This window comes from Suricata suricatta, chromosome 1 (genome assembly GCF_006229205.1).
Source record: "Suricata suricatta isolate VVHF042 chromosome 1, meerkat_22Aug2017_6uvM2_HiC, whole genome shotgun sequence".
Classification (NCBI taxonomy): Eukaryota; Metazoa; Chordata; class Mammalia; order Carnivora; family Herpestidae; genus Suricata; species Suricata suricatta.
Genome location: NC_043700.1, coordinates 44,236,815 through 44,259,514, shown reverse-complemented (window position 1 = coordinate 44,259,514; position 22,700 = coordinate 44,236,815). Strand labels below are relative to the sequence as shown.

General features: G+C 43.0%; 1 protein-coding gene across 3 annotated transcripts in view; it reads right to left on the bottom strand.

Annotated features, from left to right (window-relative positions):
* Positions 1-22,694, bottom strand: part of DOCK5 (dedicator of cytokinesis 5) — a 209,521-nt gene extending 186,827 nt beyond the window's left edge. For all 3 annotated transcript variants that reach the window (XM_029937931.1, XM_029937939.1, XM_029937947.1), the window contains exon 1: positions 22,595-22,694. In XM_029937931.1, the coding sequence (XP_029793791.1) occupies positions 22,595-22,637 (43 nt within the window). In that variant the 5' untranslated portion in view covers positions 22,638-22,694. The remainder of the gene's footprint in view (positions 1-22,594) is intronic.
* Positions 22,695-22,700: the final 6 nt, after the last annotated feature.

Genomic DNA, 22,700 nt, shown 5'->3' with positions numbered 1-22,700 from the left:
CAAAGTCAAGAACAAAACGTTACCTGTACAAGGTTATACAGATGGATTTGGATTTGGACAATCTTGATCCCCTTACGAACCATGACAATTCATCACGCTGACGGCTGGATTTTTTCTTTTTCATAAAAGCTGGTGAGGTCCATTTGAATGGGTTGTTTTTAAAATATTTTTATGTTTTATTTATTTTTGAGAGAGAGCTCGCGAGTGGGAGAGGGGCAGAGAGAAAGAGAGGAAGACACAGAATCAGAAGGAGGCTCCAGGCTCTGAGATCTGAGCACAGAGCCCAACGCAGGGGTGCAACTCACGGGCTGTGAGATCATGAGCTACTCAGGTGCTCCCATGTGAATGGCTCTTTACATGGAAGCTTTGCGAGACACTTTTCCTGAGATGACAACCTGCAGAAAACACTAACCATTCTTTAAGACCCCACTCCAGGGACGGGTCACCTTTACTGAGCATTTACTATGTGTCAGGCCCTGTTTGGAAAGCTCCCAGGAACCTCCTCGCTGTCTTTACAATGCTCTGGAGTAGGTTCGATACCATCCCCATCGCATGGGTGAGGAAACCTGACTTAGCTGTTCGTCTGGCCTCCGTGACCTCTGTCTGATGGAAAGTATCCACTTCCTCTTCTGAGACCCCAGTCAGCACATTTTGTGCCTCTCTCAGGAGACATGCAGCACTCTCCCAGGCACATGCATTAACTCAGGCATCGTCCGCCCCCTCGGCTCCAGCGCAAGCTCCCTGAAGATGGGGCTACCTTATTCCGGAGGTTCTGCCAAGGCAGGCCCAGCACCTGCATATCAGGGCCACCCAGGGAAGTTTCTCAAACAAAACACAGTAGACGCCTGGGCCTCACAGCCTGGAGATTTTGGGTGTGGGTTGGTGCTCTGGAATCTTCAGCTTCAGAAAGCTGCCTAGGTGCTGTGGACACACCTCGGGTTTGAGGGCACTGTCTTCTCCAACCAGCTCACTGCTTTGCACATTGTGTGTAGTGAACACAACTAATCAAGTGAATGGATGGTTTAATGAATAACCATTATTCCAAGATGTCATTCCAGATACATACAATCATTTTTCAAGCGGACACAACCATCCCCACTGGAACCTCCCCCCACCATTCTCTCCCTGCCCCCTCCCCCCACTCAGCTCCAACTACATGGGGCCTCCCTACTGCTCCGCACCTGTGCCAAGCCCTCTGCCTAGAACATTCTTACTCTAGATGTGCATGCCTCATTTCTTCGTTTATTCAGATCTCTCCCTGGATGCCAGCTCCTCAGAGAAGTGATCTCTGACAACCCTAACTCAACTACTGAACCCGCCCTGTCACTCGAAATAAAATTACAGTCCTTTACTGATATCCTCACAGTCCTTAACACTAACTGCCATTATATGCTATATCCTTTAAATTTACTGTTTCTTCCCGCTTAAAATGCACACTCCAAGAGGTTACGGATTCTTAGACGACCTCTCCTGCTGTTTAAACCTTCTGTCTGAAGTGTTTCAGAGGAGTCTTGCTTCTCATTGTGACAGAAAAAAGGGCCTCGCTGACTTTCTCAGTTCCTTCCAGGATCCCAGGTCTTAGAAAACTGGAACTTTACAGACAGAAAAAGGCCCAGACATCATCCAATGCAGGGGTTCTCCTTACGCTGGGGCCCATGAGTCCCTGAAGACTTAGAACCTTCCTAAAACTGTACATGAAATTCTGTCTGCATGCGTAGGCACCATTTTTTGTGGAAAGAATCCACAGCTCCCAGTAGGGTCTCAAAGGAGTTTTATTTCACCAACAAAAAAAGTAAAATTCTCTAGGCAAAGCTCTTTGTGATGGATGAAGAAACCAAGGAACCCAAAAGATGCAGCCTAGGAACGGCCAAGCAGCCGGCGAGTGACGCAGCTGGAAGCAAAGTACACATTTGTTGACCCCCAAGCAGTCTCTTCACCCCTCTCCCCACGTCCCTTAGAAAGAGAGGGTCCTTCCCTCACGACAAGGCCAGATGGCCACCCTGGACCCTGGACCCCCTAGTTAGCTACTTCCTTGTGTGTCTGACCAAGTCTTGGGCAATAGCAGAGCATGCCTTCCCCCTCCCTAACAATGCCATTATTCACAAATTTGCGTGTAGAGAGGGAGAAGGCTCAAATGTGCCCTAAGCCTCTTTCAAATGGCATTTCAGACCCATGCAGTACAGGACATCTTCACATACCCTCACTCACCAGATGCCCTCAGCAAATAAAGGACTTCTTTTTCCCCCTATGGCTCATGGCTCCAATTTTCTCATGATTTCCTACAATGGTAAGTGCCAACAAAATATCACCCTCACCACACGTCCTACCGGCTATTCTTTCTACATGGTGGATTCCAAGCCAATCCTGCTGGAATGAAAAACATAATGTTCACAAGCCTTCGGGAGGCGTGGTGAGGAATAAAGGACAGGGCATACTGGAACTTCCATCAGAAGCACGTGGTCGGTCCTCTACTCTGTGTTCCTGCGTTTTTCAGAAAGCTCTCTGCAGGGTACTCTGAGGGGCCGAAGAAACTCTTTCAGTCAGGCCATCACACTGTAAGGAGCAGAGACCCACTCAAGTTACCTCGGCAAAAGGGATGTTTTGGATCTGGAATGTGAAAGCCACTGAGGAGAAGAGCTCCAGGGCCTATATGCACCCCCCCCCCCGCCACGCCCCACAGAGGCCGTGAGGTTTCTCTCCACAGCTGCTCCCTTCTCCCTATCAGTTGGCCTCCTCGGTTTCCATATGGTTTTCCTTTTTCAGTTTTTCTTTTACATCTAGCTGACACACAACGTTAACATTAGTACAGGTGTACAACATAGTGACTGGACAAATTTACACATCACGCTGCGCTTATAAGTGTAGCTACCATCTGTCCCCTTCCATTGCTATTATAATATCACTGACGACATTCCCCATGCTGTGCCTTTTACTCCCCGTGACTTATTCAGTCCATAACCAGAAGCCTGTAGCTCTGAGCCCCCTCACCCATTTTGCCCACCCCCTCAACCCCCTTCTCTGGCAACTACCAATTTGTTCTCTGTGTTCATGGGTCTGATTCTGCTGTGTGTTTACGCATTTGTTTCTGTTAGATTTCACGTGAGTGAAAGCATATGGTATTTGTCTTCCTCAGTCTGACTTCCTTCCCTTAGCAGGGTGCCCTCTCAGTCCATCCTCCATGTTTTTCTCATGCGTAACCTTGGCCACCGCGTGACTTGAGTTTGCCAAGGACTCAACTCGCTCAAATGGCATTCTCTTAGCTTTTGCCTCTGTGGCAGAATATATCTTGGGATTCTTTCATTCAAACTCCCAAGACAGGAAATCTGATTGACTTCACATGTTTCTTTGTGCCAAGCCATGTCATTGTCCAGATTATGGAACAGCCTCCCTGGGGTGGTACCCACGCATACACCCATCAGCAATGGCCGAGGGAGTCAGATACAGTGTAAAACGTGCCTGATTACCTAGGCCTTCTCGAAGTCTTCGGCAGTGGCCATGGCCAGACAGGTCCAGGGACTACACACTATATAGGCACTCAATCAGGCTGTTGAATAGTGTGTGGTAGCAGTTTCTACTAGCATGTGAGAGCCAACTGCTAAATTTCCAGGAATTTTTGTGAGCTATTTGTTAATCTACTGGTAGTCTGAAATTGACCATGGTGAGAGTATTTATACCACAGACATTGACTGGCAAATGCTACAAATTAGGGGTTTTTTTCCTGGCACACTAGTTTGCCAGCACACCACTGTAGGATTAATGGCTAAAGAGGAAGAAGAAAAATCAAGGTAAACAGGGCTCTCCGACAATGACATTTGATAATCCATGTCATTTCCCTCTTCTCTTCCTCCAGCCCTTGCTGCAGCCAGAATGGACGGCTTCCTCATTCCTCACTTGTCACAAGTACCTGCATGATAACCAGGGCTTATGCTGAGCCAAATCTCCTGACTTCCCAAACCTCAATGGCCACTGACATAAAGGTCAACTTCTTCCCGGAAGACTACCTAATCCCCTCAGTTAAAATAACCTCTGCTTCTCTCAACTCCTGGGACCCCAAGAAGACATCTCTGTGCCCCTTTTTCATGTTTAGCCTTCCATTTTAGTTATTTTGGGCTCCATAACTTAGGGTCCTTCAATTCATTATGACTCTCCCATGAACAAGATCTGTGTCCATATCTCTTCTGGATTCTTCCAAGTGCTGAATATACGTTCCTCTAGTTAGGTACCTGGGGGGTACACGGTGAATGAATATAGAATAATTATTCCTATAAGTCGGCCAACACATCTCTCCTTTGCCTTCAGGCATCTACCATTTCAGACCTGCTAATTCATGAGGTCCTCAACAGAGATGAGCCCCAACAACCGAACAGGATTCATATTTAGAAGGTATTTAAAGCCATATGTCTGGTGTGTGTGTGTGTGTGTGTGTGAGAGAGAGAATCACTTTCAGTAGATCCAACAGCCTGTAAAGGAAGGGAAAAGTCAAGGACATAACATAGAGTTTAAACTCTGACTTTCTGCAACAGCAGAATCCTACTTCAAACCACCTATTAAACTCAATCAACTCCTTATTAAAACCGATCTCCCTTTAAGACTTTGAGAAAGATGACTTGGAGTGTTAGGGGAAAACCTCAGAACTAGGAAGCAGATGAACAAGATCACAAGTTCACTGTCAAGAGAAAATTAGTTCTTCATGTCATGAATCACTTACCCAGCCTGAAGAGTATATAAAAGCCATCAAGTAGTTAAAAGGATTACAGTTGGCATGTGAAGAAAAGAGTCTGGAAGAAATGGGCTTCTTTGCCCCAAAGCTTTCTTAGACAACACCTCGAGAAAGGCTGCAGGCAGAAAGTTCAAAGGCATATCAACTTTAGATCTTGAAATTCTTGGTCAATGTATACAGCCTTACTGGTACCGCTCAATTAACTTGCAGAAATTTTCAAATACCAAAAATGCTTCACATTCTGAGAATCTGTAGGATAGTAGAAAATATTATCTCTATTTTACAGATGGAAAACTAAGTGAAAGAGAGTCAAGCCACTTGATTGTGTCTGTAACCGAGATTGAAATACACGCCTGGCTTCCTAATCCTGGTTTCAATACTTCTCTGTGGGCTCATTCTACCCCTCACCCCTCCAAACCCTAAGTGCCCCAGAATATAAGAAACAAGTGACCTTTGGGGTACCTGGGTGGCTCGGTCGGTTAAGTGGCCAACTTAGGTCATGATCTCGTGGTTCGTGAGTTTGAGCCCCGCATTTCAGCTCTGGGCTGACAGCTTGGAGCCTAGAGCCTGCTTCAGATTCTGTGTCTCCCTCTCTCTGCCCTCCTCTGCTCATGCTCTGTCTCTCTGTGTCTCAAAAATAAATGTTAAAAAAAAGAAAAAATTTTTAAAAGAAACAGGTGACCTTTGTGAGACAGATAATTCCTGAAGCTTAACCCAAACACACGGTGTTAAAAACTAGTTAAAAAAACAAAACAAAACCTTAGCACGAAGGCAGACAAAAGAACATGGCAGAGTGACTCTTTCAGCAAGAAAACAAGCCTCTAATCTTCCTAAAGTATAAAACCCTGCCACCCGAGGCTACTGATAAATGCAAGAAGATAAAGACATATTACGGGGAACACATGTTTCATTGTAGATAGCACTTATGTTTCCTTCATCTGTCATTTCTTGATAGAAGCAGTTTTAGGAAGCTAGGACCACAGAAGGGCTGTACTTTCCCTAAGGTCTTATAACCATTAGCTAAAGCCTTCTCAACCAAAAAGTAAAGAAGGGAAAAAACAAAATGAATGAAAGCAAAACTCCACACATCCACCCTAACACCTCCTGATCAGGTCCTTAAAAACAAACGAGGGGCTGTTTGCCTGGTCCAAAATCTGCCCTAACATCACTGCAATAAATCAGAATCAAAATGCCACCAAAGCCAAGTTGATGGGATTATGGTTTGCTTCTGAAATAAGTTCTGCTGTCTAATCTGAACTGAGCAGGCAGGCCATTATCTAATACAGGAAAAAAATATATTTAAGAGACAGATTCAGAATTTCCAAAGCTGTTGGTTTAGATCAGAGCTCAAACATGAAAAGAATTCTTCTACAGAGTCAAACCATTTCTGAATCTGTGCGCTTACATAAAGACCTCCCTGAAGCTATCAAGCCATTTGAGAAAGAGCCGGAGCTGCAATCCTCACGCTGCCAAAGGTGAGCTGGGAGCTAGCTCTTCTGAAATGTTCCACAGTATTCTACATGCAGTCAACAATTTGACTCGAGTAGGCATCTGATCTTCTTTAAGAAAGGCTTACAGGCCCACAGGACAATCCTTCAGGATTCCGGCCTCAGTGGATTCCTATTTTCAGATTCTATAATGGTCTGTGTGATGGGACCTGAAATGGCTGGCCAAGGGCTACTGGTCACCAGTGTCTAGGAGTCCATGGCTGGAGATGAGGCTGGAGATAATGTACACAGTGGCATTCTATCAAGCCAAAGGGAAGGACAGCAGCCCTTTTGAAGCCCTGCCTACTTTATGTATTTTCTACGCATTCCTTATCTTGTATAATCCTCACAACCAGCCCATAAACAACTGGGACACAGAAGGTACTCTGAAAATGTTTACTTCCTCCAAGCAGTAAGTTCGTCACAATGGGTAGGGATTCAAATCCCAGTCGGCCTGACTCAAAATGTCCATGTCACTTATGTGTGAATTTATTATTTATTTATATCTCTTAGACTCTCAGACGGATCTTAGCCAGTGAGTCAGTGCTACCCCAAAAGCACAGGAACAGAGAACATAAGTCCCTATCTCCCAGACAGCCCTGGGAATTCAAATTATTTTCTGTGACAAGTTTTGCAAGAGCGGGCCACTTCCAGCCACAGGAGCTTTGACACTGGAAATATACTGGAGACTAGTCTGGACCTTTGAGGACGGCTTCAGAGCTAACCAGCATCAACTACTTAATAATCAACCCTGCTCTGCAAACAATAAACCCTGCCCTGCTACTTGCAGGCAGGCTCCCATCTTAAACAATTTCAGATATTGGTTGCATACTGCCTATGGTACCAGAAGTCTGCTAAGCATACCCCTACCTTCTCACCTGGCTTAGAGTCTACTATGACTTCATAAAGGCAAAGAGTTATAAGTTAGTAGAACTGAACTTCAAAATTCCAAACCACAAGAGCTACTCTCCAAAACTTCACTCCACAGCAAATGGCTCTTGCGTCGACCCTGACCATTCTGATTTTTTCCCAAAATTTCTTCTTTAATGTATTTTTAAAAATTTACATCCAAATTAGTTAGCATACAGTGCAACAATGATTTCGGTAGATTTCTTAATGCCCCTTACCCATCTGGCCCATACCCACACCCCCAACCTCTCCAGGAACCCTCTGTTCCGATTTTAACCATGTTTGGCCACAGGGCACAAACAGTCTGCAGGACTAAAAGCAGTAACCATGGTTCTGAGGTTAGTTTACCATGTGTCACCAAGCAAATCAACATCTGTACCTCGATCTTCTTCACTCACGCAGAACATGACTTATTTTTTTTAGTTTATTTGAGAGAGAGAGGGCGGGCGGGAGAGAGGGAGGGCGGGCGGGAGGGAGAGAGGGAATGAGAATCCCAAGCATGCTCCATGCAGTACAATCTCTCAAACCAGGAGACCAGGACCTGGGTGAAATCAAGAGTCGAACGCTTAACTGACGGAGCCACCCAGGCGCCCCAGAAAACGATTTACTTTTTAAAAAGGCGTACCATATTAGTGAAGTTGTTACACTACAGAAATCATTATATATAAATGTCTCTTGTTAGTGAATATTTTATTTTATGTAATGCAAGACCAAGATTTGTGTGTGCCACAGGACCGTTGATTGCCTTATCCAAAAAGATGGTGATACCACGCCTTACTGTGTTTGGACAGACAGAGTCAAAGCTGGAGACCGATGGTTTATCACCATAAAACAGTCATTTAGATCCTTAGAACAATCAACAGATTGAAATCAATGAGATATGATTCTATGACCTTTTAATTTTAAGATTATAAAGAGAGGAGCCTAGTGTAAACACAAAAATTCCATTTAGCCCTAAACAGAAGTACAATCTAGGAAATGGCTTTTGACTCTAAGCAAACATGAGATGGAGTGTGTCATAAGTAATTCACTGAATGGTAGAAAGCAAAGTATATGAAATTACAGGTGGTCATCAGGAATATAGTTAACATAAGGGTGCCTGGGTGGCTCAGCTGGTTAAGTGTCTGACCTCAGCTCAGGTCACAGCATCATGGTTCACCGAGTTCGAGCCCCACATAGCACTCTGTGCTGTCAGTGCAGAGCCTGCTTCGGATCCTCTGTCCCCTCTCTTTCTCAAAAATAAACATACATTTTAAAATATTCTAAAAAAATTTATAGTAACATATAAAGTTAGATTTTTCCTAGAATATGCAAGAATCAGCATAGTTTGAGAGACAGGGTCCAAGACCTAATTGCCAAAACCAGCCCAGACATCCTGTGTGATTTGGGGCAAACCACCAAAATAGTCTGCTTCATTTGCTAGAACTCTAAAACAGAGGTGACAACAGCTGCTGCCTTTAGGTCACAAATGACATGAACAATCATAGGATCATTAAGTCCAATTTATATATTAATTCAAACTAGTAATCATTCCACATTGTACAACCTTTAAAAGGTGCAAAAATATTTAGTAAAAGCTCACTACTTCTGACACCCAGTCCACCTTCTCCTTTCAAGAAACAACTGATGAACAATTTCCTACAAACAATTTCAGAAATGGCCTAGCATTTGCAAGGACACACACGTTTCTGTCTACTGTGTTCAGCAGTGGGTACTGCATAAATATTTGTTTAATGAAATTAATACTATATATCCTTTTTGCATCATGCCCTTTTACTCAACTATATCTTGGAAACAAACAGCCCATATCAATCTCTTTTTTCTTCTAAAAATTTTTATTTCAGTTTCATATACAGGAAATGCACATGCCACACATGTATATTGCACTAAATTTTCATCAACTGAGTCACCTCCCTAACCAACGCCAAGATCAAGAAACAAGAAGAAATCTACATGTCCTGCTCATCTTCCTTTCCAGCATACCTGTCACCCTGTGACACCAAGAGGAACCACTACCCTGACTTCTAAAAACCAATTCGTTTTGCCTGAAGAGGTACTTATAGAAATTGAATAACACAATATATGTACGCCTTTGTGTTTGCCTTCTTTCACATCGCCTTCTGTGAGGTTTAATCATAGTTTTGTGAGTGCATGTAAATCCTTCATTCTCATTTCTCAATTGCCCGTTAGGATTTCATTGGGCGGGGACACAATTTATACACATGCTCAACTGCTGATGGGCATGTGTGTGTTTTCTGTTTGGGGCTACTTTATGTGCTACGAGCACTCTACACATGTCTTTTTGAAGAAACTTCTCAGTCTCCTAACAGTGAAACTGCACAGAGGGGATCTACACCCAACTTTATAGGAATTACTGAACTGCTTTCCAAAATGGCTGTTCCGATGTAGGCTCCCACCGGTACCTGGGGCTCCTCCTGCCCTGTCCATGCCCTCACCAACAGCTGCAATGACTCCATGGTTTGGTTTGACCTGATTCTCTTTTGCTCTTTGGGTGGGGCTGCAGTAGTCTGGCACTGTGTTTACATCTCCATTGATGACAAATGGAAATCAGACCCCCTTCCAAACGTTTATTGGGCATTTGGATGTCATGTTTTATAAAATGTCTATTTCCAACTTTTGCCCATTTTTCTATTGGGTTATTTTTTTTCTCTTACTGATTTCTAGTGCTTTACACATTTGTAATATGATCTACTGGTCAGACTGTGTACTGGGAAAGTCTTCCTCCACTCGGTGCGGTGTCTTTTTAATCTCTTAAGGTGTCTTTCTGTGAACAGAAGTTTTCTTAATTTTAAGAAACCTGGCATAATTTTTTTTAAGTTAGTGTGTTTTGCATCCCTTTGAGACTCTCTATATGCTCCAAGGGAAAGATGTTCTCTTATGCTTCCTTCTGAAAGCCTTTACCTTTCAGATATTTGGAATCATTTTTATACGTCATGAAGGACGGGTCCAGTAATCATTTTTTGGCATAAAATAGGGGGCCAGTGCATTTTTTTACAGTAGAAAAAGCCAGTTGACCCAGCACCATTTCTTAAAGAGACTGTCCTTTAACCACCAAATGCTAGTCTCATCTTTGCCACTGAGCCTGATTCTTTTTAATGGTATAGGATTCCTTTGTAGGCATGTGTTATAAATTACTAAACCCATCCCCACTGAATCACACTTGTTTTCACCTTATGTTGTGAATAATGCCCTAATGAATAATCTTGTCCATGTATCACTCCCCACAACCTGTGTCAGTATATCAATAGGACAAACTCATAGAAATGGAATTGTAACTCAAAGGGTATATGCGTTTTTATTTTAATCAATATATTTATTTATTTTATTTTTGAGAGAAAAACAGATGGCGAGCGGGGAACAGGCAGAAAGAGAGGGAGACACAGAATCCAAAGCAGCCTCCAGGCTCTGAGTCATCAGCACAGAACCTGACACGGGGCTCGAACTCATGGACGTTGAGATCATGATCTGAGCCAAAGTTAGAACTGACTGAGTCACCTAGGCGCCACTATTTTAATCAATGTATTTGATAGAGGTTATACCAATTTTAATTGGAGTTTTGGGACCACAGTGATATTGCACATACAGTATTTTTGTAAGACACAGAGCACATTAGAATTTCAATTCTACCAAAGTTACCAACAATTTTTGAGCCTTAGGATCCCTTTCTTAAAGACAATAAGTGAGTAAATATACTTTTAGTAACCACTGACTGAGAAAATATAAACAGTCATGTAAGTTCACAGAACTGTGTCTCAGGATTCCGAAGGATGGAATAACTAAGTTAAATCATGATGTGAAGGGTAGGCCTTCTCTGTTTGTTTGCTCCTGTTCAGAAGGAAGCTCAAAGCTGGGCTGGAGAGCCCCAGACACCAGGTAGACAGACTCCATCACTGTTCCAGAAGGAGTCTGCTCCAACAGGAAGTCACTAGCAGCTCTCTGCCTGAGATGAGACCTAGTATCAGCTATCCTTTCCCATCAGATCGGTGCAAGAGGACCTGAGTCCACCAGGACAGCAGGGAGCCTCACTCAAATGTCTCCTAGGTGAAGTCTTTAGAGTACAGCGCCATTATTTTGCTCAAAATAATTCTAAAGAGTACCAATATCCTCACACTTCCAGGTCAGTATTATAATCCTTTATGATTAATACATGACTTTTCCTTCACCCATCAACACTTGGGAAACCACAGTAGCATTCATTCTCAAATATGCTTGCAATGGCACACAACCCGTTAATTTTGCGAATGACATTATGCCAATACCATGGTGCTGAGGACCAAAGACCACTGGGCCCACTGCAGGCCTAAAACATGACCACCATGGAACCCACAGTGTGACTTCTACTTTGCAGGCTCAAACCTCCAAACACACTTCCTTCCCAGAACGTTTAAAAAGGGGAAGGTAAGCAGCAAAGAAAACCATCAACAAAATGAAAAGGCAACCTACCAAATGGGAGAAAATATCTGTAAATCACATATCTGATAAGATGTTATCCACTATATAAAAAACTCATCATCTCAGTAGCCAAAGAAAAAAAGAAAGAGAAAAAGAAAGAAAGAAGAAAACTTAAAAATCGAAGGAAGATCTGAATTTTTTTCAAAGATACACAGATGCCCAAGAGACACGGGAAAAGATGCTCTACATCACTCATCATCAGGGAAATGCAAATCAAAACCACAATGAGATATGAGCTCACATCTTTTAGAATGTTATTATCAAAAAGACAAGAGGTAAATATCGATGAGGATGTGGAAAAAAGAGAAGTCTCGTGCGATTCTGGTGGGAATGTAAATTAGCGCAGCTAGCATGGAAAACAGAATGGAGGTTCCTCAAAAATTAAAAGCAGAACTACCACACAATCCAGCAATCCCACTTCTGGTTATTTATTCAAAGGAACACTAACCTGAAAGTCACCTGTATCTACATATTTAATGCATCATTATTTACAATAGCCAAGATTTGGAAATAACCTAAGTGCCCACTGATACATGAATGGATACAGAAAGTGTGATACACAGACAGGAATATTATTCAGCTAAAAAAAAAGAAAAAGAGAGAGGAGGAGGAAATTCTGCCATTTGCAGCAACACAGACAGACTTTGAGGGCATTATGCTAAGCGAAATAAGTCCGACAGAGAAAGAGAAATACCATATGATCTCACATAGATGTGGAATCTAAAACAAAACAATACAAAAGAAACGTATACATACAGAGAACAAATTGGTGGCTGCCAGAGGTGGGGGATGGGTGGTGATTGGAAAGCACAAACTTCTGATTCTAAAATAAATAAGACTCTGGGTATAATGTACAGCATAATGACTATAGCTAATAATATTGTATTGTACAGGCACCTGGGTGGCTCAGTAGGTTAAGCATCTGACCCTTGATTTTGGCTTAGGTCAGGATCTCATGGTTCGTGAGTTGGAGCCCCACACCAAGCTCTGCACTGACAGCATGGAGCCTCCTTGGGATTCTCTCTACCCCTCCCCAGCTCATGTTCTCCCTCTCTCTCTCAAAATAAACAAAAACGTTTTAAAATGATAGAAAAATTTAAAGATAATACTGTATCGTATATTTGAAAGTTGAGAGTAGATCTCAAAAGCCCTCATCATAAGGAAAAATTTGTAATGCTGTGTGATGATGGATAGTTAATACCAGACTCACGTTGTGATCCTTTCATGATATACACACTTTACATTGTACACATGAAACTACCATCATGTTATGTGTCAATTACATCTCAATAAAAAGGGGGGGGAGAAGATGATTTAATAGGTAGATCTTATTTACACCAAAACCTCCACTTAGAAAAAAAAAAAACAGAGAAGACAGGCACTTTCCCTTTAGGATTGTGCAGGATACAATGACTTGTCAGACCCCTAAGTAGACATATAAAGACATGCACACTATCCAGTTATAAAGAGAAAGGAGCTGCCAGAAGAAAGCAGGCTGAAACACACATTAGTGAGGAGTGGTGTGATTCCGGTTTATCACTTTCTATCTCCGGGGCATATTTTTCCAATGAAATGAGGGTGTTACCCAAGAGATGATGCATACATCTAGGTCTTAGTATTTTATGATTCTATACACAAAAGGGCAAAGCTGTCTGATTTTTATAACTGTCTTATGACTTATAACCAGTCTCCAGCAGGAAAGTCGGAGGAGTGAGAACCTCATTGTTTCCGGCTCACAGAGAGTACAGCACATTCCGCCCCAGGTAGGCATGTAACAAACCAGTCAGCGGGATGCACACGTCCTCACCTTGGCTGAGTCAGCAAAGAGCTATTTCAAGAGGGAATGTATCTCTGCTATGATTTCCTTTCCTCAAGTTCTTGTCAAAGAGAGGAGTTGCGTGGGATGCTTTGAGAGGGCATCTAGAGGGTCCGTCTGCAGCATGTGACACGGATGGTCCCAAGGTTTGATGGGGTGTGGAAAGGCAGGAGAAAATGGCACAATCTGGAAAGGTGGATCCATGAATATTAAGCCACTGGAACAATAGTAGCTTTGCGAGGGCACAGAGCTTTGTGAAGGACAAAGACCACTCTTGTCTCTTGCTGGGGAGCTGGCTGCCAGCGCCCACTGCCAGCCCAGCTCCCAGAGGACACAGCCTGGCCAGCCCATGCAAAAAATAAAATTAACACAGCCGTCCTCTGCTTTCCCTTGCTCCCCCAAATCTCTACCTCAAAATCATTTCTTAGCTTGATCTCAAAAGCACTTTTTTAAACTTAAAAAGAAAAGCCCATCATTCCTGATCTGCTAGAGACTACTTAGTAACCAACGTAAAAGGGCTTTCAAAAGATTTGTTCTGCCTTTAACACCCACAGACAGTAGATATTTCATGAGTGGTTTTACCTATTTGATGAGAGAAAACTACTTTTCCCTCCTTTCAAACATTTAGTGAAGAACAAACTATGTGACCTTGGCCAATTTTCTGAAGAACAAACTCTGTGACCTTGGTCAATTTCCTGGACCACAGACACAGGTCAAATTCTATTACAACTCTATTATAATTCTGTTTAAATGAGTGGTAATAGAATTCTTTTGACGGCACTAAAATAGTTTCTATGTGTAGAGTGGTAACTGTTGTTACACTGAATATTGCTGGGAATATAGATGCTGGAAAAATTCCCTTCATGGAAAACTTCATTACAATGAGATTTGAGTCCTTTCCCCCAAAACTGCCCTAAAAATTGTCTCAATTTTTAGATGAGGAAAAACCACAAGTTAAAGGTGAACGGTATGACCACCATAAAAAGCCTTCTGTAAATCTGTACAAACTAAATCTACCTGCTTTGCCCCAAAGCCAAGTACTTTATATTACTTTTTCGTCTCCACATTACTTGTGATTCCTTACCTTTTTCTCTTAATTGCCCTGTGTACAGTATATACTGTGCTTATTGTAATGGACCTTGACTCCTTTTTTTTTGTAATAGGAAGGAACAAATGTGTTTAAAAGCCTTGTTTCTTTAACTAGATTTCATCTTTTCCTCTCTCGATTCATGCGTTCATGAAAGCACTAATCCAATGACTCAGAACCTCCTAAACCCTATTTACCACAGTAGTCATGCGTTTTCTTTCCATTTAGCCAATCCTACAATACACCTTCCTCCTGGAAGCCCCCACAAATAAAAGATGAAGCTGAAGCTGAACATGATGAAGATGAAAGAGGAGAAGGAGAAATGGGGGTGGGGGAGAACTATTCTCATTTTCCCTTCCTATCCAACAAGGCATTATTTAGGATTTCAGTTCCTCTCCCACATCACAATGTTCACACACTCCTGCTTACGCAATTTATTAAACCTATTTTATCTATTATTTAAATGTTCCTTTTCCACCGTTTTTTATTACATCTCACCAGAAGGATGCATATGGCAGTATATTTCATAGGCTGGAAAAAACTCCCTCTTACGGCAAACAAGACAAATTTAGGTAGACGATGGGTATTCAATCATAGATCACTTCATCGTTTATTTACTGAGTGCTGGCCATGTGCTGGGTGCTTTTCCCACGCCTGGAGTTCACTGATGAAAATGACGAAGTTCCTGTCCTCATAACTTTACATTCTAGGATGAGAGACAGGCAGTAAACACAAATAAACAAGACAGGGGCGCCTGGGTGGCTAAGTCAGAGGAGTGTCTGACTCTAGGTTTCGGCTCAGGTCATGATCTCATGATTCCTGGGATTGAGCTGCGCTAACAGCATGGAGCCTGCTTGGCATTCTCTCTTTCTCTCTCTCTCTCTCTCTCTCAAAATAAGTGAAATTACATCACATGAAGAGAGTAGAGAGAAATGTCAATCGACATTGAGAGGTGCGGGCAGGCAAGGCATGGGCAAAGACAGTAAGTAGTAGCTCCGTAAGCTAGGGTTCGGAGGATCTCAGGAGGGATTATTCTAACAATGATTCCATTTTTTATTCACAGGTGATGCTTAGTATTTGCAGATCCTGTATTTGTAGTCCTCCTACTAAAATGTACCTGTAGCACCAAATGAACACTCATGGCGTGTTCGCTCTGATGTGGGCGGGGGGCGGGGGGGGCGGGGGGACTGTAACTTGCAAGTTCCCACTGGAGGTCCAGCGGGGCGACCGTCGGCATTTTTGTTTCAGTCCTCATATGGTAAACAAGTGTCCTTTTTGCAGTTTTAAATTTAATGCCATGCTTTTTCTTTTCCTCATTTTGTGCTTTTTGTTAATGATTTCACTATTTAAAACAGACCCCAGGCATAGTGTTGAAGCGCTGTGTAGTGTTCCTAAGTGCAAAGCGGCTGTGACTTGTCCAATGGAGAATACACATGGTTAGATAAGCTTCACTGAGGCCTGAGATGGTGCTGTTGGCCATGAGTTCAATCTTAGTGATCAACGATGTATATTAACTAAGGCCTGTAAATCTTTTTAAAATTGTTTTAAATGTCTTTAAATTAAAAAGGGTTTTTTTTTTAATTTATATCCAAGTTAGTGAAATAATGATTTCAGGAGTAGAATCCAGTGATCTGCCCCCTACATATAACACCCAGGGCTCATCCTAGCAAGTGTCTTCCTTAATGCCCCTTACCCATTTAGTCCATCCCCCCCACCCACAAGAGCTCCAGTAATCCTGTTTGTTCTCTGTATTTGTCGCTTATGTTTTATCGCCCTCCCTGTTTTTATTATTTTTGCTTCCCTTCCCTTATGTTCATCTGTTTTGTATTTTAAAGTCCTCATATGAGTGAAGTCATATGATATTTGTCTTGTTCTGACTAATTTCACTTAGCATAATATCCTCTAATTCCATCCACGGAGCTGCAAATGGCAAGATTTCATTCTTTTTGATTGCCAGGTAATACTCCATTGTAAGCCATTCATCTGCCGATGGACACTTGGGTTCTTTCCATACTTTGGCTACTGTCGATAGCACTACTATAAACATTGGGGGGCAAGTGCCCCTTGGAAACAGCACACCTGTATCCCTTGCATAAATACCTAATAGCGCAATTGCTGGATCATATGGTAGTTCTATGTTTAATTTTGTGAGGAACCTCAATATTGTCTTCCAGAGTGGCTCACCCCAGTTTGCATGCCCATAAGGTCTCTAAATCTTAAACAGAAACAGACATAAAATAAGGTTATGTACTGACCAGCTGATGAAAATGTAACCAGAGGCTCACAGGAACCCGACCTTGAATTTCCCCTAGGAACAATGGTTCAGTATTTGCTGAGTCAGTGTTCCCAGCCACTTTACAAAAACATCAACAAACCACAAATAAGAATCTACATGGGGGCCTGGGCCTCCTCCCTCCTTGACAGGTAAGAGTATCTTGCCAGACTCCCAATAAATGCACTGCTTTATTTTTGATGACTTTATTTTTGCAGTTGCTTTTTTCTACAGCACATGCTGCTGGTTCTCCTTGAATGGTAGGAATGTTGGATTTTCTTTTCCAATAACTGTTTTAAGTAAAAATGCAAAAGAAAGCAGCAATATACAGAAAAGATGAAGTGGAAAATAGAGAAGGCAAATGGGTATGGATGGGATCAGACATGAAGCTGCTTCACAAGGGGCCTGGACCCGCAGAGATCAAGGTAACAATGAACAACCAGAGTTTGGGAAAACATAGAGTAGATTATACAGCCCTAGATGTACAAGTAAAAGTCATCCTCTATAAACCTCAGTTTTCTTATCGGGAAAAGGGGTCAATATATGAGAATCACAGTATTGTCTCAGTTTAGTGAAATAACAAGTAAGGAAGCAGAACTGAGACTTTTTGGTCTTGGAACCCCTTTTTCCTCTTAAAAGTTACCAAGAACCCCAAAGAGCTTCAGTTATGTTGGCTACATCGATCACTATTTACCATATTAGGAAGCAAATGGACATTTTATACTTATTTAATTTAAAACAATTGTAATAAACCCGATGTATGTTAGCAAAAATACCTATTTTTTATGAATAAGTATTTTTCCAAATAAAAACTTTTCTAAACAAAAACACTTAGGCGTGGCAATGCTTTGCATCTTTGTAAATAAACCCTTTGCCGTCTGCCTTCACAAAAGGCAGCTGGATTTTCCCACTGAATTCAGCTTTCGATTTACTGCGATATCACACTTCATGTAGTCTCTGGGAAACTGTGCTGTATGCTCACGAGAGGGTACAGTGCAACAGGCCAGTAAAGTCTCAATATTACTGTCAAAAAAGTTCTAATCTCAAGGACCCACGAAAATGTCTCCAAGACCCCTTCCATCGTGTGTACCAGGAACATTCTGAATTAAAGGGTTTAGAACAGTCACAAATTCATCATAAATATGAATTCTCTATTCCTTTATTCTTAGCCTCAAAGTTAGAACATAAACACAGTAGGGCAAGACTTCTTCAACTGTGTATCTAGCAGCACCGTGTCTCCTTTAGACAGATGACCAACAAGTGTTACTGTTGTCACTTATTCTGGCTCCAGAACTAATTAGTTGTGTGGTCTTCCACCAAGCATTCTTAATCTGTGTTCAAATTCAGAAATCCACAGACTTGAAAAAGGGAAAAAATACAGCTCTATTTTCTGACACTTGGCATTTACTTTAATGATGACTGTAGGCAATCAATCCCCACTTGCACCGATTGCAATCATAGGTATTTTCAGATCCTATCATGGTTTATTGCAGGTACCTTGAAAGATCATATATGCTCATCACTAATTCAAAAGTCTGGTAGTTATTAGACCTGCTACTAGACCATGTTATCTACTGCATTAATAAGCACATGTATTACAACATCACAAATTTTGAAAAATATCTTGACAGCTGTATTTCAATACATTTTTGATCTTTCATACTTGACTTTATTCTAAGAATGATCTACCAGTTAACCAGATGGCCAAAGGAGTTTATGCAATCAAAAGGTTGCCTGGTGTTAAGCAATTCACTTTACCTCTTTAGACACCAAGTTCCTTTCTTTAAAAGGAAACTGGACTAATTATTATCTGAGACTCTCCCCATAGGAATAGGATGGGAACCCACAGCATATCTGAATGCATTAACAAAGAGCTACAATTTTCCATTTTAACACCAGGATTTGAGAGTCGTCTACTCAACTGAGCTAATAAATGCTTTTAGATTAATGGGGCCTAGCAGAACCAAACAGATGACGAGCTACTGGTGAAAGCAAAGACTCACCCACAGTACCTTTTATCACATTATAACAATGCAGATCACAAATAAATGGTAATGGGTGAGCTTGCAAAAGAAAAAAAAAGGCCCCCATCAACATAATCTGGGACTGTTGTTGATATAAATAGCTTGTTTGGAATAGACTTAAACACAAACCTACCATAATCATAAGAGTGAACTTGGACATATAACACTAACGTTTGCTTTAAATCTAAAAATAAAAGTGGGGCTCCTGGGTGGCTCAGTCAGTTAAGCGTCTGACTCTTTGATTTTTGGCTCAGGTCATGATCTCATAGTTCTTGAGCTCTGTGTCAGGCTCCCAGTGTCAATGAGAGGCCTGCTTGGGATTCTCTCCCTCGACCTCTTTTCCTCTGCCCCCCACCCCTGCTCATACAGGCTCGATCTCAAAACAAGTAAATACACTTAAAAAAAAAAAAAAAACTAAATCTAAATAAAAGTGTTTATGCCCTCATATCCTCAAACAGAAAATAATTCAAGAAAGAAAAGAATAAAGAAAAAGAAAGCAGGAAAGAAAAGGAAAGAACAAAAGAGAATTTTCTATGGCTAGGGGAAGACCAGCTGTCTCTTAGCACTTGGCACTGGGATACTAATGGACTAGAACTTTAAAGTCTACTCAAGTCCCCTTTCCTCTCACTTGATGACACAGATAACATACATGGGTCATGTAGGCCCTCCTAATGCTAGAGACGGAGCCAATAGAGCTGTGCTTAAGAACTAAGAAAGTCCAGACAGATTGCATTTCAGTCCCCATAGAAAAATCTAGGCTATGTAGGAGCCGCCAACAGTGGCACCAAGATAATTTAAGAGTGGAGACTGCTAACTTCACTGGGCAAAATTCAAACTGAGAGCAAAGCTCTCGCCTCACACAGGAGCTGTGAGTCATTAAAATGCTTCAAAATGGCTATCACATGGTTTCCTTCACCCAGAAACGCAATCTAACCAGCAGACACTTGTAAGGAATAACTATCTCCAGAAAAGTCCAACAAGTGAATTTTCCTAATTATATTTAAATGTCTGTCTACTCTATGCTTCCTTATTTACTCAATAGCACTGTTCTTTTTTTACTTGCAAAGATAAAGACAGAGAGAAGGCTGTCACTTCGAGCATTTAACTGAACATAATAAAACTCCTATCATGGTGAATTGATGGGGGGAGGGGTTGAGACACTGCATTACATCATCATAGAAATCAGGTCAGGGCTTCACACCATCACCTCAACACCAAAGACAAGCAGTTATGAATACATGCTCTATACCTGGTATTGGAACTGGGATACAAAACCAGAACCTTCCGATTCATTGAATCCAGGGATAAAAGGATGCTTAACAAAGTATGGCTCAATGGAATGACTGCAGGGAGAGGCCCAAAGTTGGGAATGTCTGGAGGACACCACAGGTGGAAGAGGCAGTAGCAAAGGAGCCCAGAGGGAAAGCTGGTAGAGGGAAGGTGCAGAAGTGGGAGGGCCCTCTGGACAGGGGAGGGCCTGAGGGAGGGAGCGGAGCCCCAAAGGAGAGACTCTCCCAGGCATATTGCACAAGAGGAAAGAAGGGCAGTGTCTGCAGTGGCGAGCTGATGAAAGAAGCCAGGAGAGATAAGGTTGGTGGAGACAGGTTGAACTAGATTATCATAACCTTGAAAGCTGGGCTCAATTTAGACTTTACCCTGTAGGCCAAGGAAAACTCCCAAGAGGGGAGGGAGGAATTAGGAACAACAGGGAGTTTTAGTAATAAACAATGGTGATTTATCTTCCCGGCTAATCTGTCCAAACAGTGGGTCCTTTTGTCAAGCCAAGATTAATCAGAATCTATTATGTCTGATAAAATAAGTGTGCCAAATTATATCCTGGGGTAATTTTGCTACCACTTTTGCCCTGGAAATGCAACTCACATACTCTGATAATACTGACAATAAATACTGATAATAAATAACTCGGTAACCTGACCCCAGGATAGGAAAAAACATATATTAGAAAGAAAACATGCCATACTTGCTCCTATGACTATGGCAATTAAAACATCTGGGGGGGGGGGGCCTCCGGGTGGCTCAGTCAGTCACATGTCCAACTCTTCGTTTTAGATCAGGTCACGATCTTCAGGTTTTGTGGGTTTGAGCCCCAGGATGCCCCACTGTGGGTGAAGAGCCTGCTGGGGATTCTGTCTCCCTCTCTCTCTGCCCCTCCCCCACTCCCACCACCTGTTTCAAAGTGAATAAACTTAAAAAAAAAAAAAAACCATTTAGGACGTGTGCTTGCCTTCAGTGCACAAAACTCACAAGTATGGGATCCTGTTAAACAAAATTAGAAGTGATAACTTATAAGTTGGAATTAATCAAGCATTGCTAAATATGCTTTAATTTAGTAGTACTCTGTAACACTCAAAAATAAAGACCTTGAGTCTATCCATTTCTATCACTTCACTCCCATTTAGCTATTGGCTACTTACTAACTGGCACCTGTCTGAAGCCTCACGTCCAAATTAGGACCAGGTGGTGTCAGGCAGAAGAAACACCCACTCATTTCTGAGTTGTAGCCAAAGAGAGAGTTCAATGATTCTAAATAAACTTTAAGAGGAAAAAAGTTTTTTTGTAATAGAGGCAAGTATAGATATACACACAAAGTATATATTATTATCCACACAGGTATATACACACAGAACAGGTCACATATAGTAAATGTGAAAGGGTCTGTTGTGTTTGTAACTGACTCGGTTACAGAGCTGCTTGGAGGATCTCTGAGGACTTCACTGTCAGAAAGCACAGAATTGCACAGAGGCAGAGACTAGGTGCAGGGACCGCTCCCTACTAACCTGCGAGGGGAGGGGGAAATGGGGGCACGGAAGGGGCTCACGTTTAAGATTAAATTACAAATAGGCTAAATGAATGAACTTGAGAGGAAGTGATAAAATCCTCAACACACTGTGTTTATTCTAAGGAATCGCCCGCGAAGGGTAGTCTTTCCACCAGACCTCAGCAACCTCACTCCCGGATAAAAGCTGCAAGGACCACACGGTTTCTCAGCTGGGTCAAAGCCAGGCACAGCCAGTGTTCCGGGTCCAAAACGACACAACCACCCCTCCGCGGGGGCGGTAGGAGCTCTCGAGCACTGCTGCTAGGAATGCCAACTGCCTGGCCACGACCTGTCAAAGTTTTCTTACTAAAATATTCTCACCTTCTCCCACGAAGACGCCCGGGGCTCGGAAGGCAGTCTCCCAGTCGCTCCGCTGACAAGCGTCTGCACGATCGGCCCCCGGGGGCAGTCACCCCGTTCCCCAGTCACACACTTCCTGTCTCTTTCCTCACCTCCATTCCACAACTTCGGTTTCCAACTGTTACCACGGTCCCAGTCCGCGGGAGGAAAGGGGGACAGGCGGCTTTCCAAGCCCAACTCCTCACTCTGGGGCATGAGAGAGGGCCCAGGAAGGGAGAAGGCAGAAAGCCCTGGGTCCGCGAGCGGCACCCCAGCTCTGCCGACGGCGGCGAGTTTAGAAACTACTCAATGAAACCGCGAGGATGGGGAGGAGAACGGCGAGCGCCCACCCGGCGCCCAAACCAACAGCAGGCGAGCGCTCGGGGGTTTTTTTTGTTTGTTTGTTTGTTTGTTTTTTTCTTTCCTGACGTCTCCACTGTCCCAAGCGCTGGCGCTCTGGATTCGGGAGCCGGGTTTCCAGTCCCTGAACCCGAGCGCACTTCGATTCCCCAAACCCGGAGCGACGTCCCCAACGCGGACCCCCGGCCCCGCGTCCGCCGCCCAACGTTGCACCCGGCAGGGCCGCTCCCGCGGACCCCGCGGCGGCCGGGGTGGGGCGAGCACTCACCGACCCCGTACTTCTGCCTCTTGGTCGGGATCCAGCGGGCCATGGCGGCGACCCGCCCCGCGGCGGCGGCTGCGGCGGCTACAGCGGCTACAGCTCCCGGGGCCCC